The sequence below is a fragment of the Chelonia mydas genome, chromosome 12 (genome assembly GCF_015237465.2).
Source record: "Chelonia mydas isolate rCheMyd1 chromosome 12, rCheMyd1.pri.v2, whole genome shotgun sequence".
Classification (NCBI taxonomy): domain Eukaryota; kingdom Metazoa; phylum Chordata; order Testudines; family Cheloniidae; genus Chelonia; species Chelonia mydas.
The window spans coordinates 9733891-9753696 of record NC_051252.2 but is presented as its reverse complement, the minus strand read 5'-3'; the positions used below and the strand labels follow the sequence as shown (position 1 = coordinate 9753696).

Sequence of the window (19806 nt, the reverse complement as noted above, 5' to 3'; positions counted from 1 at the left end):
TTCCAAAACACCACTGTCCTAAAAGGATAATTGGCAATAGATGTCAGCCTTTCCTGAATTCTGAACTCATGCAAAACTGAAAGACCAAAGATGATCCTACCCTGCATAAGACTGAAGACTTCTGCAGTGCCGGTTTGTGTAGCTCATTTCAGGTTTGCCTCAGACATGAGCGAGCTGTTCCAGGTTCCATTTATACAGGTTCTTATATTGCTCTCATCACTTTTGTATCTGAGCCCCTTTCAGTAATACATTAAGCGACTAACATCTGCCCTGTAGGTTTGTTCTTGCTCCTCCTCTCCCCAGAGAGAGAAAAGTGTGTGCAGTATAGCATTTTGTTTTAGATTCCCCATTCCAGCCTAGGTCTGTGTACTGGAGGGCAGAGGCAGGGAACAGAAAGTTCTGGTGTGAGAACACAGAACAGTTTTCCCCCTTTTAGTTTCCTGACCTTTGAGAATTGTTTCCTAAAGGAAATCAGGAAACTGACTCATGGTAACCTCATTTGCAAGTAGGAAAGCTGCATGTGCAAAAGACCCGAACAAAACAAAACTGCAGAGTGCATAAAATTCTGTGCCACTCTCAGAAAGCTTGTTTGTCAAAACAAAAACATTGGGTGAAGTCTGTTCAATTTGATCAAATACATTCAAGTGACCTGCGCTAAAGGAGTGACTACATCAACTGGAAATGTAATGGGGTACTCTAATTTCTGGTGGTGCAATAGATAGCAGTTTGTGTTATGTTTTTAAAGTGTCTTTCAACTCTGCTTTCAGTGATAATCCTTCTGGCTGGTCCCCACTGCAACCCACATTGCTCCTTTTAAATCATTTGAGATGGAAAATGTCTCCTCCCTTTTCCCAGGGACAGAAGATGCTGCTGCAGTGCAAGGTACAGAGTGGAATCGTTCATTCAATAAGATCTTAAATCACCGAAATCATGCATGGCATATAGTCCACTGCATGGATATGCTCTTCTGGATATACCCCAGCCTCTTTGGCCGGATCTACACTAAAAAAATTGCATACCCACCTTCCAACAGTGCAGCTACGCAGATCAGAAATTCATGACAGTGGTGTAGATAAGGCACAAGCATTTTCACTAGGGCTTACACTGCTCCTTACCCTAGCATAGGAGCTGCAACAAGGCTGGAAACGGGTACAAATTCTGCAGAATAGGCAAGGACAAAATGTGTTCCCTTAAAATTATACTAATATGCCAAGCCTTCTCCCCAGATCGGGTTCAACTCCTTGACCTCACACCTCCTGTTTGGTGTGTCTACACTCACAACCTTTGTAGCTATAAAGCATCACCATTGCAGCGTCAGTGGAAGCTGTAACAGACAGGGACTAGGTTTGAGGACTGTGGTAAAAATGCCCGAGTCCCATCTATACTATAGTTTCCATGGCTGTTTACACTGGTGAAGCTGCATAGGCAGTGAATTAGCTCTCAAAAGTTTGCAAGTATAAATGCAGTCTTCAAGGGCTAAAGTAACAGCAATATTTCTATTTACACAGCCCCAAAGGTGTGCTAGTGATTTCAGTGCTGAAAATAAGAGTTGAGGGACCTACCAATTAACAAGTAAGAACTGGTAAAAAGATCCATAAACTCAGATTGAGTGAACTCTTTCAATATGCCTATATCCAACAATCAAGGTTACATATCAAAGAAATTCTAATCAGGTTTTAAGTCAGAAAAGTACAAGATTCACAAGCAGATAAGGGAATTTTAAAAAAGGTTACTTAACAAAATAACTTTTGTTCTCCAAAATGTATTACTTCCATATATTACACTGAGAGATCATGTGCTCTTCACTGTGTGACAAACTCATTTCAGAGAATCTCACCACTGGGAAGGCATGTGCATGCACCTCTGTTCATGGAGTTTAGAACCAACATTGTAAGTCCCCAACTTACATAGTTCTTTAACTTCAGGCTCATACTTTAACTCTCCAAAGTAGAGGAGAGAAAGGAGAGTCACCTGAATCTGCAGAGGCAATACATTTGGAGAACAACTTAGGCCAGTAAGCAACCTCTTCTTCATAACACTGTATCTGCAGATACTCACAGTTAGACTAACAGTGGCAAGCCTCAGCAAGAAGGCAGAGTATGAATAACTGAAATGATAGTGAAAACACTGCTCTCCTGAACGACAACCTAGTCTGATCTGACTCCGTATTGGGAAACGAGAGAATATGCAAAAAGAAAAGGAGTACTTGTGGCACCTTAGAGACTAACAAATTTATTTGAGCATAAGCTTTTGTGAGCTACAGCTCAATTCATTGGATACATGCAGTAGAAAATACAGTGGGGAGATTTAGATACACAGAGTACATGAAACAATGGGTGTTACCATACACACTGTAACAAGAGTGATCAGGTAAGGTGAGCTATTACCAGCAGGAGAGTGGGGGGGGGGGGGGGGGACCTTTTGTAGTGATAATCAAGGTGGGCCATTTCCAGCAGTTGACAAGAACGTGTGAGGAACAGTAGCGGGGGGGGGGGGGGGGGGGGGGGGGGGCAGCGCTTGGGTCATAAACATGGGGAAATAGTTTTACTTTGTGTAATGACACATCCACTCCCAGTCTTCAAGCAGAAGATAATTGTATCTAGTTTGCAAATTAATTCCAATTCAGCAGTCTCTCGTTGGAGTCTGTTTTTGAAGAGAGAATATGCTTTGTGAAGGCATGAATCAAGCTTCAGGGAGCAGCATTGCAAATCTCAACAACCAGCACATGACAAATAGATACTGCAGAAGTTATTACTCCCCTGGTGAAAAGGGCTGTAGGTCCTTCTGGTATAATAAGCACACTGTCTGAAAGCAGCGATCCATTACTGCCTCTAATTAGAAGTTCTTAAATTAACAGGTGCCAAAGAAGATGCCTTCCTACCAAACTGGTCTTTTTGGAAGATATCAACACAACCAAAGAGAGTGGGTTGGATGCTGGCTGGTAAAGTCAATCAGGCTCCCAGTTCTACACTGCAAGAGAAGCTTGCAGTGACAGGCTTCAACACCCAAGAACAGTAATAGCCAAATGCAGAAGATGGGCCTAGAAAAGCAATCATAATGGAAAGGGAACTTCGGAAATTATAAAGCCAAAAGGATAACTGCTACCTTGGCACCAGACCACCTTGCCAACCAGAACATAAACCGCAAGGGGTACTTCTCAATGGTGCTGCAAGCACTGGTGGATCACAAGGGACATTTCACCAACATCAACGTGGGATGGCCAGCAAAGGTGCATGACGCTCGCATCTTTAGGAACTCCGGGCTGTTCAAGCAGCTGCAAGAAGGGACTTACTTCCCAGACCAGAAAATTACCATTGGGGATGTTGAAATGCCAATAGTTATCCCTGGGGACCCAGCCTAACCCTTGCTTCCATGGCTCATGAAGCCGTACACAGGCAGCCTGGACAGTAGTAAGGAGCAGTTCAACTATAGGCTGAGCAAGTGCAGAATGGTGGTAGAATGTGCCTTTGGACGTTTAAAAGCTTGCTGGCGCTGTTTGCTGACTAGGTCAGACCTCAGCGCAACCAACATTCCCATTGTTATTGCTGCTTGCGGTGTGCTCCATAATATCTGAGAGAGTAAGGGGGAGATGTTTATGGCAGGGTGGGAGGTTGAGGCAAATCGCCTGGTGTCCGATTTTGAGCAGCCAGACACCAGGGCGATTAGAAAAGCACAGCAAGGCGCGCTGCACATCAGAGAACTAGTTTCATGACTGGCCAGGCTTCGGTGTGACAGTTGCGTGTATTTCTCCTTGATGCAAACCCACCCCCTTTGTTGATTTTAATTCCCTGTAAGCCAAGCACCCTCCCACCTTCAAAATAAAGTAACTATTGTTTTGAAACCATGCATTCTTTCTTTAGGTTAATTAAAAAAAAAGGGAGATAACTGACAAGGCAGCCAGGTAGGGTGGGGGAGGAGGGAAGGATACGGCCACATTGCTTATTGTAGCCACACTACAAATCAAACTGTTTGAATGACAGCCTTCTGTTGCTTGGGCCATCCTCTGGAGTGGAGTGGCTGGGTGCCCGGAGCCTCCCCGCCGCATTCTTGGGCGTCTGGGTGAGGAGGATATGGAACTTGGAGGAGGTCAGGCGATTGTACAATGGATGCAGTGGGGGTCTGTGCTCTTGTTGGATTTCTTGCAGCTGCACCAGCTGCTTCATCATGTTCGTTTGCTCCCCCAATTAGCCTTAGCATCGCCTCCTGCCGCCGCTCTTCGCGCTCACTTAATGCTTTCCTAGCCTCTAACACTGAATGCCTCCATGCATTCAGCTGTGCCCTATCAGTGTGGGAGGACTGCATGAGCTCGGAAAACATGTCATCGCGAGTGCATTTTTTTCACCTTCTAATCTGCGATAACCTCAGGGACGGAGATGATGGGGGAGCCTAGAAACATTTGCACCTGGGGGGGGGGAGATAAAAAGGGAGAGTAAAATTTAAGATGATACATTTCTGAGAACAGAACGGAGACTCTTTCACAGTGAATCAAGCAATTCACAGCAGACAGCACATGTGCTTTAGGTACAAGGTCGCATTTTGCCTTTTATATTGAGGGCCTGCCGGTATGGTGACATCTCACACAGCTGGGCAACACAGTTCGGTTTCCAGGCAGCCATGGTAAGGCAAAGGGTATGTGGGGTTGGCTTCTTACACATAACATGTGGGAATGGTTTCAAACTGCAGCACCATCTTTTCCCATAGCAAGCAATGGGTTGGGTTTCACATTTAAAAGGAGGGGCTGCAGTTTTCAGGTGGATGTGCAGCACACACCTCCCCCCACCCCACCGCATGGCTATTCTCTGGGATGATCCCTTTTAGCCAAGCACAAACAACCCAGCATGAGCGGGGTCCTTTTACTGTTCCCTTACAAAAATTCCCCTATTTCAACCAGGTGACCATGAATGATATCACTCTCCTGAGGTGAGCACAGAACGATATAGACCAAATGTTGCTTGAATGTGACCAAAACCCAGGACCATTCGCTGCCATGCTTTGTGCTGCAATGATTCCAGAATAATTTCAGAGTACCTACAGGAGAGCTTCATGGAGATGTCCCTGGAGGATTCCCGCTCCATCCCCAGACATGTGAACAGGCTTTTCCAGTAGCAGTACTGGCCACGAATGCATCCCAATTCTTCAGGGCAAATCTAACATTAAACACTATTGCTTTTAAACTCTGTACAGTAGTTACAAATGTGCACTCACAACAAGTGCCTTCTCCAGCTTCAGGGTCGGGGATCATGCCTTCGGAGGGTATTGGCTCCAAGGGGATGAAAAGGTCATGGCTGCTGGGGAGAACGGATTCACCGCTTGCCTGCTGCGCATTCTCCTCCTCCTCCACAAAATCCTCCTCTCTGTTGCGTGAGACTCCCCGCCTTGCAGGTGTCCATGGACAGTGGTGGGGTAGTGGTAGGGTCCCCTCCCAGAATGGCATGTAGCTGATCATAGAAGCGGCATGTATGGGGCTCTGATCCGGAGCGACCGTTTGCCTCCTTTGTCTTTTGGTAGGCTTGCCTCAGCTCCTTAACTTTCACGCAGCACTGCTGCGTGTCCCTGTTATAGCCTCTCTCCACCATGCCCTGTGAGATTTTGGCACATATATTTGCATTTCTTCTTTTTGATCGGAGTTTTGCCTGCACAGAGGCTTCTCCCCATACAACAATTGGATCCAGTGTCTCCCTTTCGGTCCATGCTGGAGCTCGTTTGCAATTCTGGGGGGACTGCATGGTCACCTGTGCTGCCGAGTTCGCCACGCTGACCAAACTTGAATTTCATTTCCTAAGTTCCCGGGGCTTTTCCTGTGTACCTGGCTAGTGCATCGGAGTTCAAAGTGCTGTCCAGAGCGGTCACAACAGAGCACTCTGGGATAGCTCCCGGAGGCCATTACTGTCGATTTGCGTCCGCACTACCACTAATTTGACCCAGCAAGGTCAATTGTAGCACTACTCCTCTCACCAGGGAGGAGTACAGAAGAAGTCGATTTTAAGAGCCTTTTAAGTCGACAGAACGGGGTTGGTTGTGTGGACGCATTCATTTTAAAATCAACCTATCGTGGCTAAATTCGACCTAACCCCGTAGTGTAGACCAGGCCTTAGTTTTGTTCTGAGTAGCTAAGCTCAGACTGAGATTGAACAGATCATTTGAAATCACTGGAATCTATTTGCTGTGATGCAAGCCATCACAGTCAACACTGGGATTTAGTTTTCATAGGGGAAATTTTTTTTAAAAACAACCCCTATCCTTTGTAAACTGCTGACTAAACTAAATCTCACCCATCTCTGTTTAGAGCTTAGTTTGTTATATTTTAAAGTTGATTAAGCTTGTACAGTCATACAAATTTCTTAATAAGGTTTACTATAACAATTGCCCTTCCAGCCCAATGATCAAAATATAGAGGATATATTGTATCTGTAAGAAATTATGTTACGGAGAATAGGTGAATTACTGAATAAAACTTAGGGTACTTTAAAAAAAAAAAAATCCCCACACAATGAGCATCCAATCCTTCAAATTCAGGATTTTTTTCCCCCCTCAATTTTGTACTTCTGTTTTACAGAAGAATTGTAGGAATTGATGCAATTTTAGTAGGGCTAGGAAACAATGAGTGATAAAACTTGGTTAGAGAGTAGTACAAATATTAGCATGGCTAAATTGCAACATTATCTATTTGCAAACAGATAACAAAGCTACTTCACATTGAAGACAGATTAGTTAGTGTCTCAGTACAACATTTTTCAAACACATTTCAAGTTATTAAAAACTATAGCATAAAAATGACTAAGAACATGTTAAGTATTAATGATTCCTATTATTATTCTTTAAATACCTCAAGGAGCATACACCTACTCAGAATCTTTGCAAAATATGCCAGTGGCTTGGATTAGGTGCTGGTTTTAAATATGATTGCTATTAAGTTAAAAGAAACCAATACACAGTATGCACATTCACAATATTTGTGTTTAAGACCAGATTTAAGTATTTAGGATAAATTATTCAATTGGTCTCCTCTTCTAGATTTAGGGGAAAATATACATGGCACAGGAAGGAACGTGAGTAACCAGGGACTTTACCTACAATGTGCACAAGTAGTAAATCTCTCTCTAAAATATGAAGATTTGACAATACAGCAGTATGGTATATATATGACTTACCACCGCCACAGCATCACTAGAAAGAACAGCATTAATATCCAGCACTGTATAGTAAGCTATGTTGGTCAAAATATAGATAACCGTCACAATGGGCATAGAAATTGCAATAGCCAGTGGCAGATTCCTGATGAGACAAAAACAGCAAATAGGCTTGGAAAAATTCTAGGGTTTTAAAAAATATATATAATTTCAACAAATATCAGTATTTATTTTTAAGCATTTTTAAATTGTTTATCTATTTACATGTCTACAGTTGTGCAAAATTACAGGTTAAATTTTTTCCCACTTTTTAAATAGATTTAAATTTTCACAGTTGCAGAAAATTATGGGGGAAGTCAGACAATTACACTAAAAACACTAAATACAGATTCAAAAAGTTAACGCTTTATAACCGTTAAAACATACTGTCAATGTAATATCCTTAAATGAAACTCTAATAAGGTCTAAGTAGCATTTTTCTTACTTTGCCTATCTGTCAGTGTCAGATATCAATGGAAATATCTAAGTTATTTAGAGCTAGACTGAGCTGATTACATTTGATAAATGTTTCTAATTGAATGCAAGCTCTTCTTCTTTCAAAAACCTCCTGTCAAAACAAAACAAAGTTTTGAAAAAATTGTCACTCGTTCATGGTGGCAAAGCCAGCAAACTGGATCAATACTTAGAGAGAGTGACAAACTCCAAGTCAGCCTTTTGCATTTGTTGGATTTAATATTTTAAACCGTCATTTACCTTTTAAAAATTAATTTGGCACAGAGTAAGGATTTTTTCATTACTGCCCTAATGGCACTAAAAGGGGATTCAACACCATTACAATGTCATCACTATCACAAAGTCAAATTACTGTGGCAAAATGTCAGTGCAATACAAAGTAATTAAAAACTCTTTAAAAGATAAGAGACCATGATTCTTGGGACTGTTCTCCTAGAGAGTGACTAATGCAATGCTCATGGTTCAAAGATCTGAGCATCGTAATAGCTAGTGGCTGAGATCCATCCAGAGAGCAATTACTTACTTCAAATACCAGTTTAAGCTAAAGTTTAATGATGTGAAACAAGAACAAAAGAAAAGTGCCAGCTCCGCAGAGAACAAAGGAGAGAAAATGGGGACTATATTATAGTTACCTTTTTCTCAGCAATAGCAATTTTCATTGCACCAAAGATTAACCAATATAATTATATCCCACCACACTCTTGGAGAACAAGCAACACAAGGATCATTCCTGAAATATATATTACTAATAGACATATGTAGTAAATCTAGTACCCCAGTGTGGTGGGGTAGCTGCCCCACAAAGGCAGAAGGATTAAAGCAGCCTTGGGGAGGCTGCGCAGAACCCAGCCAATTAGAAGAGGTCTTATTGAGCCAGCCAATAGGAAGAAGGCTTAGTGGAGCAGCCAGTCAGGGTCAGGCTGGCCTATATAAGAAGGGCTGCTGAGCAGAACAGAGGCAGTCTCTCCCGGGAGGGTAAGGGAGGAGGACTGGCTACCCTGTAGGAGGGTTGAGAGCAGCGTGAACAGACGTCCCGATTTTATAGGGACAGTCCTGATTTGGGGGTCTTTTTCCCTTATATAGGCTCCTATTACCCCTACCCCCGTCCCGATTTTTCACACTTGCTGTCTGGTCACCCTAGTTGAGAGAGAGACAGCACCTCGGACAGAGCAGTGCTGGTCAAGGGAAAAAGAGGGAGCTCCAACCAGATGGCTGCCAGACTGAGGCCCTGATACAAGGGCAGAGAAGGTGCTAGGGCTGCGGGGAAGTGGCCCAAAGAAACAGATGGTGGAGTAGGAGGAGGGGCAATACATGGCTGCCAGCTATAGGGTCCCTGGGCCAGGACGCGGAGTAGTGGGTGGGCCCGGGTCCTCCTCCACTTGCCACCAAGGGGAGTGGCCAGTGCATGCACTGCAGTTTGCCACTGCGATGAGTGGACTGCACTGAGCACTGTCAGGTCCCCCCCGGGGGGGGGGGGGGGGGGGGCGGGGAGAGAACCGAGTGGAGCATAGTCCAGGGAGCAACATGGGTCCTAGAGGTGGAGGTGAGAATGATGACAGGCGAGACACTATTAGTTGAGGGCATGTTGGTGAAACAAGAGCTAATTCCCAGGACAGCCAGCAGGAGGCGCCGTGGTGGTGAGGCCCATCCCATTACACTCAGGCAGGAAATCGAAAACAGAGAGGAGACGCCTTTAAAAAACAAAACCAAACCACAAAAAACAAACAAAAAAGAACAAAACTACAGAGGGGTATTCATCGTCCCCCCTTAATCCCCTAAAAATACTATGCAGAAGATGGAAGAATCAGGGTATTTTCAAAATTTTTCAAAACTAGAAAGAAGCTGCAAGTCCAAACCTCAATGTCTGATACAATTTTAAGCCCGAGTTCTTTGACAAGAGAATGTAAAATATTCTACGTGGCTTCCCTGTGAGTATCCTAAATATTAATCAAAGGTTGCGTACTATCTCTCACATGACTGCCATCCTACACCTTGACCTGAAATTCACAAAGGCATGGCTAAAAGGGAATGCTAGAATAGGAAAAATTATCTGCTTACCTGAAAATTTCCATTGTCCAAGTAATAAGGTCCACAGATCCATTACCATGGGTACTTCAACCTGCGTGCAGCTTTCGGGCAGGATCAGACCTGTCATTCCCTAGCATCAGATGAATGCATCACCTCTTGAAATTCCCTCCAGTTGAGAAATTCCACAGCCAAGATAATTCAAAGCTACTTTTTTAATTAGAGATTGTGTTAAATATACTTTGAGGAAATACAAGCATTTCTCTTATGGCAGTGCATGGTATATTCTACCTAATCACAACAAACCCAGATACTGGGCTATCAGTTTCCAGCTGTATTGTGGATGATCCATTTGTCTCCAGAGTGAGCTGAATCTGTGGATCTTATTACACAGAAAGATAATTTTCAGCTAAACACAGATACATTTTTCTCTTCTTCATGCTAAGGTCTACAAATTAGGGTTGTTGATTAATCACAGTTAACTCACACGATTAACTAAAAAAAATCACAATTAAGAAAGTTAATCGCAATTAATCACAGTTTTAATCACACTGTTAAACACTAGAATAGCAATTGAAATGTATTATATTTTGGATGTTTTTCTTCATTTTCATATATATTGATTTCAATTACAACACAGATTACAAAGTGTATATTATTTTTGATTACAAATATTTGCACTGTAAAAATGATAAACAAAAGAAATAGTATTTTTCAATTCACCTCATACAAGTTGTCATAAATATAAAGGGAAGGGTAACCACCTTTCTGTATACAGTGCTATAAAATCCCTCCTGGCCAGAGGCAAAACCCTTTCACCTGTAAAGGGTTAAGAAGCTAAGGTAACTTCACTGGCACCTGACCCAAAATGACCAAAGAGGGGACAAGATACTTTCAAATCTGGAGGGCGGGGGGGGGACAAAGGGTCTGCGTGATGCTTTTGCCGGGAACAGATCAGGAATGCAGCCTTACAACTCCTGTTAAGTTAGTAACTAATCTAGCTAGAAATGCGTTAGATTTCCTTTTGCTTAATGGCTGGTAAAATAAGCTGTGCTGAATGGAATGTATATTCCTGTTTTTGTGTCTTTTTGTAACTTAAGGTTTTGCCTAGAGGGATTCTCTATGTTTTGAATCAGATTACCCTGTAAGGTATTTACCATCCTGATTTTACAGAGGTGATTGTTTTACCTTTTCTTTAATTAAAAGTCTTCTTTTAAGAACCTGATTGATTTTTCATTGTTCTTAAGATCCAAGGATTTGGGTCTGTGTTCACCTGTACAAATTGGTGAGGATTCTTATCAAGCCTTCCCCAGGAAAGGGGGTGTAGGGCTAGGCGGGATATTTTGGGGGAAGACGTCTCCAAGTGGGTTCTTTCCCTTGTGATACTGCATGGCCAGAGGGCAGCAGGAGAGAGTGTTAGAAGGGAGCCTTATTCCCTGTAGACGGAGAAAGTTTGCTATAGATTAATTCATAGATACTAAGGTCAGAAGGGACCATTATGATCATCTAGTCCGACCTCCTGCACAACGCAGGCCACAGAATCTCACCCACCCACTCCTGCAAAAAAAACCTCTCACCTATGTCTGAGCTATTGAAATCCTCAAATCGTGGTTTAAAGACTTCAAGGAGCAGAGAATCCTCCAGCAAGTGACCCATGCCCCATGCTACAGAGGAAGGTGAAAAACCTCCAGGGCCTCTTCCAATCTGCCCTGGAGGAAAATTCCTTCCCGACCCCAAATATGGTGATCAGCTGAACCCTGAGCATATGGGCAAGGTTCACCAGCCAGATACTACAGAAAATTCTTTCCTGGGTAACTCAGATCCCACCCCATCTAACATCCCATCAGGCCTATTTACCATGAATATTTAAAGATCAATTAATTAACAAAATCATGTTATCCCATCACACCATCTCCTCCATAAACTTATCGAGTTTAATCTTAAAGCCAGATAGATCTTTTGCCTCAACTGCTTCCCTTGGAAGGCTATTCCAAAACTTCACTCCTCTGATGGTTAGAAACCTTCGTCTAATTTCAAGTCTAAACTTCCCAATGACCAGTTTATATCCATTTGTTCTTGTGTCCACATTGGTACTGAGCTTAAATAATTCCTCTCCCTCTCCAGTATTTATCCCTCTGATATATTTATAGACAGCAATCATATCTCCCCTCAACCTGAAGCCAATTAAAGCACCTGAAGCCAGTCACCTGATAAAACCCCCCTGCTTCAATCAGACAAGGGAAGGAGTTGAAGCAGAGTGGATTGGTGTTGGAGCAGAGAGCAGTTTGGAGGGAAGCAGAGGAGAGTTTGGAGAAGTGCTGCGGTGGGCTAAGAAGACCAAGACCTAGGTAAAGGGACACCTGGTTTGTGCAGAGGGAGAGCACGAAGCCCCACAAGCTGAAGGGCAGGAGAGGAAAGTAGCCCAGGGGAAGGAACCGCTAGTTCAAGCAGTTTACCGCTATCCCTAGGGCCCCTGAGCTGGGACCCGGAGTAGAGGGCGGGCCTGGGTCCCTCCCTCTCCACTCCCATCCTCTAGGACACTAGAGGGGCAGTTAATACCCCAGTTCAGGGGCAAGAAACGGTGCCCTGAACCCTCCCCAAGAGGAGAAAGCGCGAGACCCATCAAAGTAGTGCCAGTAATTTGCCACACTCTGTTCTTTGTTTAAAAACAGTTGGTGATGGCAGCATACGGTTCAAGAACAAGGCAAAGTTTGTACCTTAGGGAAGTTTTTAACCTAAGCTGGTAAAAATAAGCTTAGGGGGTCTTTCATGCAGGTCCCCACATCTGTACCCTAGAGTTCAGAGTGAGGAAGGAACCTTGACACAAGTACTGTAGTGCAATCTTTGTCGTGAAAATGCAACTTACAAATGTAGATTTGTTGTTGTTGTTACATAACTGCACTCAAAAATAAAACAATGTAAAACTTCAGAGCCTACAAGTCCTCTCAGCCCTACTTCTTGTTCAGCCAATCACTAAGACAAACAAGTTTGTTTACATTTACAGGAGATAATTCTGCCCCCTTCTTATTTACAAGATCACCAGAAAGTGAGAACAAGCATCTGCATGGCACTTTTGTAGCCGGCATTGCAAGGTATTTACGTGCCAGATATGCTAAACATTGATATGTCCCTTCATGCTTCAGCCACCATTTCAGAGGACATGCTTCCATGTTGATGGAGCTAGTTAAAAAAAATAATGTGTTAATTAAATTTGTGACTGAACTCCTTGGGGGAGAATTGTATGTCCCCTGTTCTGTTTTACCCGCATTCTGTCATATTTCATGTTACAGCAGTCTTGGATTATGACCCACCACAAGTTGTTCATTTTAAGAACACTATCACTGCAGATTTCATAAAACGCAAAGAAGGTACCAATGTGAGATTTCTAAGATTAACAGTCCCAGTCTTTAATCTCTTCTCATGCGGAAGCTGTTCCATATCTGACAAACAATGGAAAAGGTGGCCAGACAGTGAGGCACCCTGATAAGCTTTACAAGATTTCATCCCTGCCTCATGCTCCAAGTCTGACACAGAGGCTGCAGGTCACTTTATTTATGGTTTCCAGATGCAGAGAAGCTGATCACTAGCCTACCAAACTGCCTTACCATGAATGAGATATTTCTTCGTGTAGGAGTACTCTGCTAATCCAACTTTGCCAAATGTGTTTTGATGTTCATCTCCCCTCTGGTGGGTAGAAAACTTTGCTCCACCCAGGATGGGAGAATCTGTCTCTGGAGTAGGGTTGATCATGTTCTTCCGAGTTATCATAAAGATGCTATCAGAAATGTTGATGGTCATGACCTAAACAGGTCTGTTACCAATGTAAGGAGCAGTGCTCTGAGACATCAGTGAATTATTATGTTTCAGCTGATGGATGCTTTGCTCTCCTTCTAGTACCCATTCTCTGAACTAAACCAGAGAATGGTACAAAAACACCCCAAAACCAACAACCTTAATTCTCTGCATTCACCAGTTGTGGGAGCAAAGAACATATAATGGGAAGTAGATCTCTTCCAATGAATGAGACAGGGCAAGATGCAGAAGGAGTACCCAGAATTAGTGGACAGGTATCATATCAACTCTGGATCCCTGAGGCATGCTTGCACTTGAAATCAGAATTCCCAATAGGCTTAAATAAGAAATAGATTTTTGATGTGTGACACCACTTGTTTTCCATTATGGCAATCATCTATTACAAGTCTTCTGAGATGAGACCTTTTACCTAATGCTCTTTATCATCTATCCGAGCTTATAACTGACTTCCTTAGTGTCACGCACTTCTGGAATCCAAGATACTCCAGAAACTGTATCACTGTTTGTTTCAGCTTCCTCTCTCTACAGAGCCCCAATCAGAAAGACAGTCTGGAAAGAAAAGCAAATTTCCTTTTCCCTAAAGCCTATATTGCTATCCTGGAGAGACCCTGAGAACACATGTAAGATCAAATGGTAATGACTGAAGTTGGGAAAAGAAAAAAGGCTGACATTCATCTGCAAAACATAAGACCTAAAATGGGACTGTCCTCAAAGAGGTTGGTCTTATTTGTCTCTCCATCCCCACATGGAGCCCTTCTGGATGTCTCAAGGGAGGTACTGATCTGGGGGGGTCAATAATGGGCTCCCATAAGCTCGACCCCTCTGTTGCATGGGATCCACATGGGGCGATGGATCTGTTTCCCCTGGAGGTCTCAGCATAGGATATGAAGAGGGGTCCCTGGGGGGATGTTATAGAGGTGGCAGCAGAGGGTGAGAGTTGGAAACAAACACCCCTTACTGCATTCTGGCATTGGTAGGGTCCATGTTGTGTCAAGTACCCTCCACCTGACCTGAGAGGTAGGAGGGATTCAGCTTTGCAGTTAGAGGTACGGCTGCCAGTGTGACCTCTATGGGGTCTTAGGCATGATCTTCCATCTGGCATGCTGTCTTTCTGGCTTTGCTGCCCCTCACGCAGCTAGGGAAAGAGAGGCTGCTTGCCACTGGAGCCTGTTCTTTTCCATTTTACGTGCCTCCTTTCCTGCCAGGGGAGGGAGCTGAGGCAATCCAGTCTGGCCTTGGCTGTATTTTGCCCAGCAGAGTTAGCCTCTCTAATCCAATCTGGCTCCTTTCCTGCCCAGGGAAAGGTAACAGAGGTGACTTGTCCTTCACATCTTAGCCCACGCAATTGCATTCTGCCCATAGAACAGGACCAAGCTCCAAAGTGAGACAGGCCTTTCATTTTGCCTTTTCCTCAGCTTAGCTCTGCTGCTAAAGCCTGCAGGGGCACCAGCCACTGCAAACACCTCAGAAGGGAAAGCAGAGCTGAGGGGACTTTCCTCAAAAAAAATCAAATGCAGTTCTAGGACATGGCTGGGAATTAGACAGACACAGAGTGACAGAGAAAGTCAAACAATTCAAAATAAAGAATTTTTCATCAGAAAAGCTCTACAGCCAGGAGGTCTGGTTGAACCTGCCGAGCACCATGGAGGCAGGGTAAAAAAAAAATGGAGAAACTTTAGGAGGAAGGGCATTCTCCTGTTGCCAGTGACCAAGAGGTCTGGTTCTGCCCCCAAACTGAAAGCAGCCTGAAGTACTCATTGTAATGGATCTGTGGACCTTAGCATGAAGAAGAAATGCAGACACATCACCTCATGAAACAAAAAAGCTGGAATGGCTCTTCAAGGGCATTAATCTTCAAGAAAAAAAAGCCCAGGGACCTTTTCAGATGTAATTGGGGACTAGAACTTTCACAGGACAAGTATGAGACAGGATTATGGAAAAATTCTACCATACTCAAAGACATTTCATGAGACCAAACACCTCCTTATTCTTTTGAGCATTAGTATAATATGGGCAACTAAAATTTGAAGCTTGCTTTATGAGTGAGAGTCACTGCCAGGAATAAAGCCTGCTGCATTAGAAAATTGAGCTTATGAACAACATATGGATGTAAAGGAGGTTTCATCATCTTAATTAAACATTCCTAGCAGAAAACTTGTTTTTAAATGATATCCAACAGAAAAAAGTTACTTAACTGTTAACTCAGCAGAATATATTATCTTTAAGAGGAAGGTGGAAAGATATTGCAACGGCACTCAAAAAGGGAGTTTTTAAAATCAATTTTCTCTGCCAACAGATGCAGAAAGACAAGATGACTAACGTAAGCACAGAGCATTAAATCTCTTATGGGTAGGTGTACAACACTCACTAGCAAAGTGGTTTAAAAGAGACATTGTCAACCTGAAATATAATCAGTTAAAAAAAAAAGATAGTTGCTAATTGTCATTTTGCAACAAAAATTCTTAAAGGAAAACGTGTCTCTCCTTTGCTGTGTGAATGCTCAAATAGGGTAAACTGACTAATAATGTACAAAGCAAGCCGGCTGGGGAAAAAAGGAACCCCCCCCCCCCCCCCCCCCCCCCATCTTTTAGCTATAGCAATCTTAGCTGTTACTTGTAATAGGTAAAAACTGTCAGACAGATGTGAATTTTACATTAACCATTTCTGTTTAAAGACTGACCTACACAATTAACTGACTTGTCAGTCGCACATTTTCAGCATTCACCTGTGCGTGGGGATTATGTTTTGAGACTTTGAAACTGTCTAGGCAATTGCACAGATAAAAACAATGGTGTGCACCATTTACACTGCAATATTACAGTTTATTTGTAAAGAACTATCCACGATACGTAACTGCAAAGTAACGATTGCTAATCAGCTAGAATGCTGTAGTCATCAAGACTTCCTTATTTTTAAAGTGTTTCAGCCATTAATAAACCTTATGCTTAATAATCCTCTGTTGGTGATCCAGTATAAAGTTGTGAGAGTTGTGTGTCCACACAGAGTAGTTTTACAATAATCAAATTCCTTGTCAGCTCAGAACACATTTCAGTGAAAAACAGTCACTACATTAGTGACTTAAGAACAGTACAAGTTTAATTAAATAACATCCTTAAAAAAACTGGATCCTTTACCTTTCTGCATTTTTGATTTCTTCTGTTACAAAATTAAGGGTGTCCCAGCCTGAGTAAGAGAACAGGGCCGAATACAGTGCAAGAGAAATGTCTCCTAGGTCCCAAGAAGATCCCTCAAAGGAGTTCTGAAAGTGTCCTGAATGTCCTGTGGGGGGGGGGGGGGAGAGAAATACATATATGCATTATGGTATGACATAGTAAGTAAAAATGTTTTTTAGTTTGATATGCAAAAGTTGCAAAACAAGCCAAGAACTAGGAATTTTCACATTCCTTCAAGATCACTCATTGACCCATCCTTCCATTCTGCCTGTTACAGCCTTGAGAATAAGCAGGGCACTTAATTTTATTAAAAAAAAAAAAAAAAATCTATTCTATGGAGAACTCAGAAAGCATTATTATTATGCAGCTAAAAACCTGACCTGTTCATAGTAACAGCAGAGACAGATCTGAGGGACAGTGAAGTACAGGCTTGTAACCCAAAATACAGTTTAATCATACTTGTAACAGCCTTGGCAGTAACCTTTTGGCTCAAGCCATTGTATACAAATGAAATGGTACAATTCTATGGGTCATACCATCTCTGAAATTCTGAACCACTTCGCTTGTGTGAGTCAAAACTAAGCCTTTTATTTATTTATTTAGGGGTGGGCAGGGATGACTGTCTTTCAAAAATGCACGCAGATTCATAAAATCAGTCATTTATCCAAATGGATAAATACCTGTATTTCATTTTGTTAAAGTTCTGATTGATTTGATGAGTTATAGTTACTATCATAGGTCCAGACTACTGTCCATTACATTGTAAACATTTAAATGCATACAAAAAGATGTGACGAGTCCATGAATTTGTGCGTATTAAGAGGTAGACCAATTTAGTTTAAGTATCGAAAGGGCCAAATTGATAGCAATTAAGGGAACATAAAATGTAGTTAAATAATAGTAGGGACAAAATCTTCCAAAGTACACTTAAGTCTTGTGTGCTATCAATACTGCTGCGACCAATATCATTTACGTCACCCTTCAACTTGGAGTGAGTTCTTTCCAACATGTGCTGACATTGTCAGCACAGTGGCAATACAATAGCAATATAAACAGTTTATAATATTGCCTACAGGAAGATGAGTTACTATCTTGTACATTCCAATGCCCAAATATATAGCTACAGTTCTAAACCCCTTGTACTTTTTACAGCAATATGTTGCTATTTGTAGGGTGGGAAAAGCAGTTTATAAGGCATTGCCAAGGTTGACCAGCCCAAATATTTGAGTCCTTTAAATGTGTCACTGCATTGCTCTCCTCCTCAGTATCTTGGATGACACTGAGGAAGATGGAGCAACAGTCAAGTTAGGAGCAGGGAAGAAGGCAGGCAGCATCCAGGATGTTAGTGGTAAATATATTAAGGTCAGTGGAGCAGCTAATGGTGCAGAGGTATTTTGTATTGAAGTGACACACTGTGCAGTAGTGCTCATATAGGCACGTTTTGTTCCATACCGGGCCAAGAATAAGGAAAGAAAGTGGGGTACAGTCCCTCAACAATGACTTCACACTAAACACAAAGCACAATTTGGGCAAAGGACACATTTTTCATAATTTAAAATTGGGTTGTGTACTTTTTTGAGCCAACACGGAAAGCTTCCAAAACACACAGGAGTAAAACTCAAAAAAAAAGTTTGATGGAAAACAACTTTAAACTAAAATATTATGACTAATAAGAAAAAGAACCAGCAATAAACTATTTAATGCTGAACAATAAAGAGGAGAAATCAGGAACTAATACTGGGCTGATACTCCTTCTATAGATGCAGAACAGCCACCTTCAGAGGCACACATCTAAGTGTATAGCTCCTTTTAAATGGCTTTGAGTCCATTCAACTTCACAGATAGATATCAGTGAAGGTATACTCTGAAGAGAAGTATTGCAATTATCCAAAATCCAGATTACAAAAAGTTTAGATTGAGGTTCAGTGAACCTCACAATATTACTAGACATTGGCGAGATCATATTTCTCTCTTCAAACTGTATTTTGCAAGTTCTGCATGTTGCTGCTTGCTATTTCATTCCACTAACCATTCCAAACCAGAGGGTGTAAAATTGCTTAGGTGTGTTAGGCCAATTCAAGTATGATCTTCATTCACAACATTGGCCAAGTTGTTAATATCTGGATGGATATGCTGAACCTTATTGCTTAATAGAGAGATCTGGTATTACATAAATATAAATTTAACATTACAGATTAATTTAAAAATACTGTTTTGCAGCTTCTATGAATATTCCTAATGAAAACCAAACTGATTATTCCCCAGCCTTATTGCTACACACCCAACCTCTAATTAGTTTTATAAGCTTACCCTGGCATAGTCTAACAATTCCTGTTACGATGATGACAATAAGGGCAAGGACTTTAGCATACGTGAATACATCCTGCACCCTTGTTCCCCATTTAACATAGGCACAATTTATAAATGTTAGAAGACCTAGGAGACAAAAAACGAAGATGAAAAGGAAGTTATGCATGAGCTTTGTTAAGCACAGATTTTAATTACTGTCCATGTCAGTGTATAGATGCTAAATTTAAACTATGCTAAAATAAGCTAAAGAGCCTGGGAAAATTAAACTAAGCAATGTTTACTTGTACTCACAACATTGTCTTACTATTAAGCATTGCTTAATTTATGACAAAAAAACAAGAGTGGGAAATGACAGTTCTAAAGACATTTTAGATTCTTTTTGCCAAGGACAGGAAGAAAGACCCTCCACCACATGTCAGACCTGCTGGGCCTGTTCCCATTTTCCTGGTTTTACCCCTCATTCTTGTGGCCCCATTCTGCAACTATTATTCAAGCCAAAGGCAGCAGAGAATGTCCTTTCATTTTATATTTTAAAATAATTTTCTGGTTCACCTCCAAACTTTAGGCCAATGTAAAAAATTGTAAGTTAATTATTTGGCCCTTTTCTTGGTAACTTGAAGATTAGTTTAACATGCCAGATAATTTCATAGGTTTTATAGTCTTTAAAATATGAAATTTGGAAAGCCAAAAATGGACATTGATGATTCTCTTGATATCAATTGCACATTTTAAGACAGTTGGAAAAGACAAGGTTAGAACAGATCTGACCAATTAGCAATGTAAGCTCCACAGATAAAGCAACATTTGACTGATGGGAGATTTTTTAAATTAAAACTGGTGTT

At 41.9% G+C, this 19806-nt stretch overlaps 1 protein-coding gene across 6 annotated transcripts in view; it reads right to left on the bottom strand.

The window, feature by feature from the left end:
- The window catches only part of SLC7A6 (solute carrier family 7 member 6), a 59435-nt gene that overhangs the window by 14192 nt on the left and 25437 nt on the right, over positions 1-19806 (bottom strand). For all 6 annotated transcript variants that reach the window (XM_043526539.1, XM_043526537.1, XM_037878241.2 and 3 more), the window contains exons 3-5: positions 18965-19090; positions 16616-16760; positions 7152-7275 (exon numbers count right to left, since the gene is read on the bottom strand). In XM_043526539.1, coding sequence (XP_043382474.1) covers positions 7152-7275; positions 16616-16760; positions 18965-19090 — 395 coding nt within the window. The remainder of the gene's footprint in view (positions 1-7151; positions 7276-16615; positions 16761-18964; positions 19091-19806) is intronic.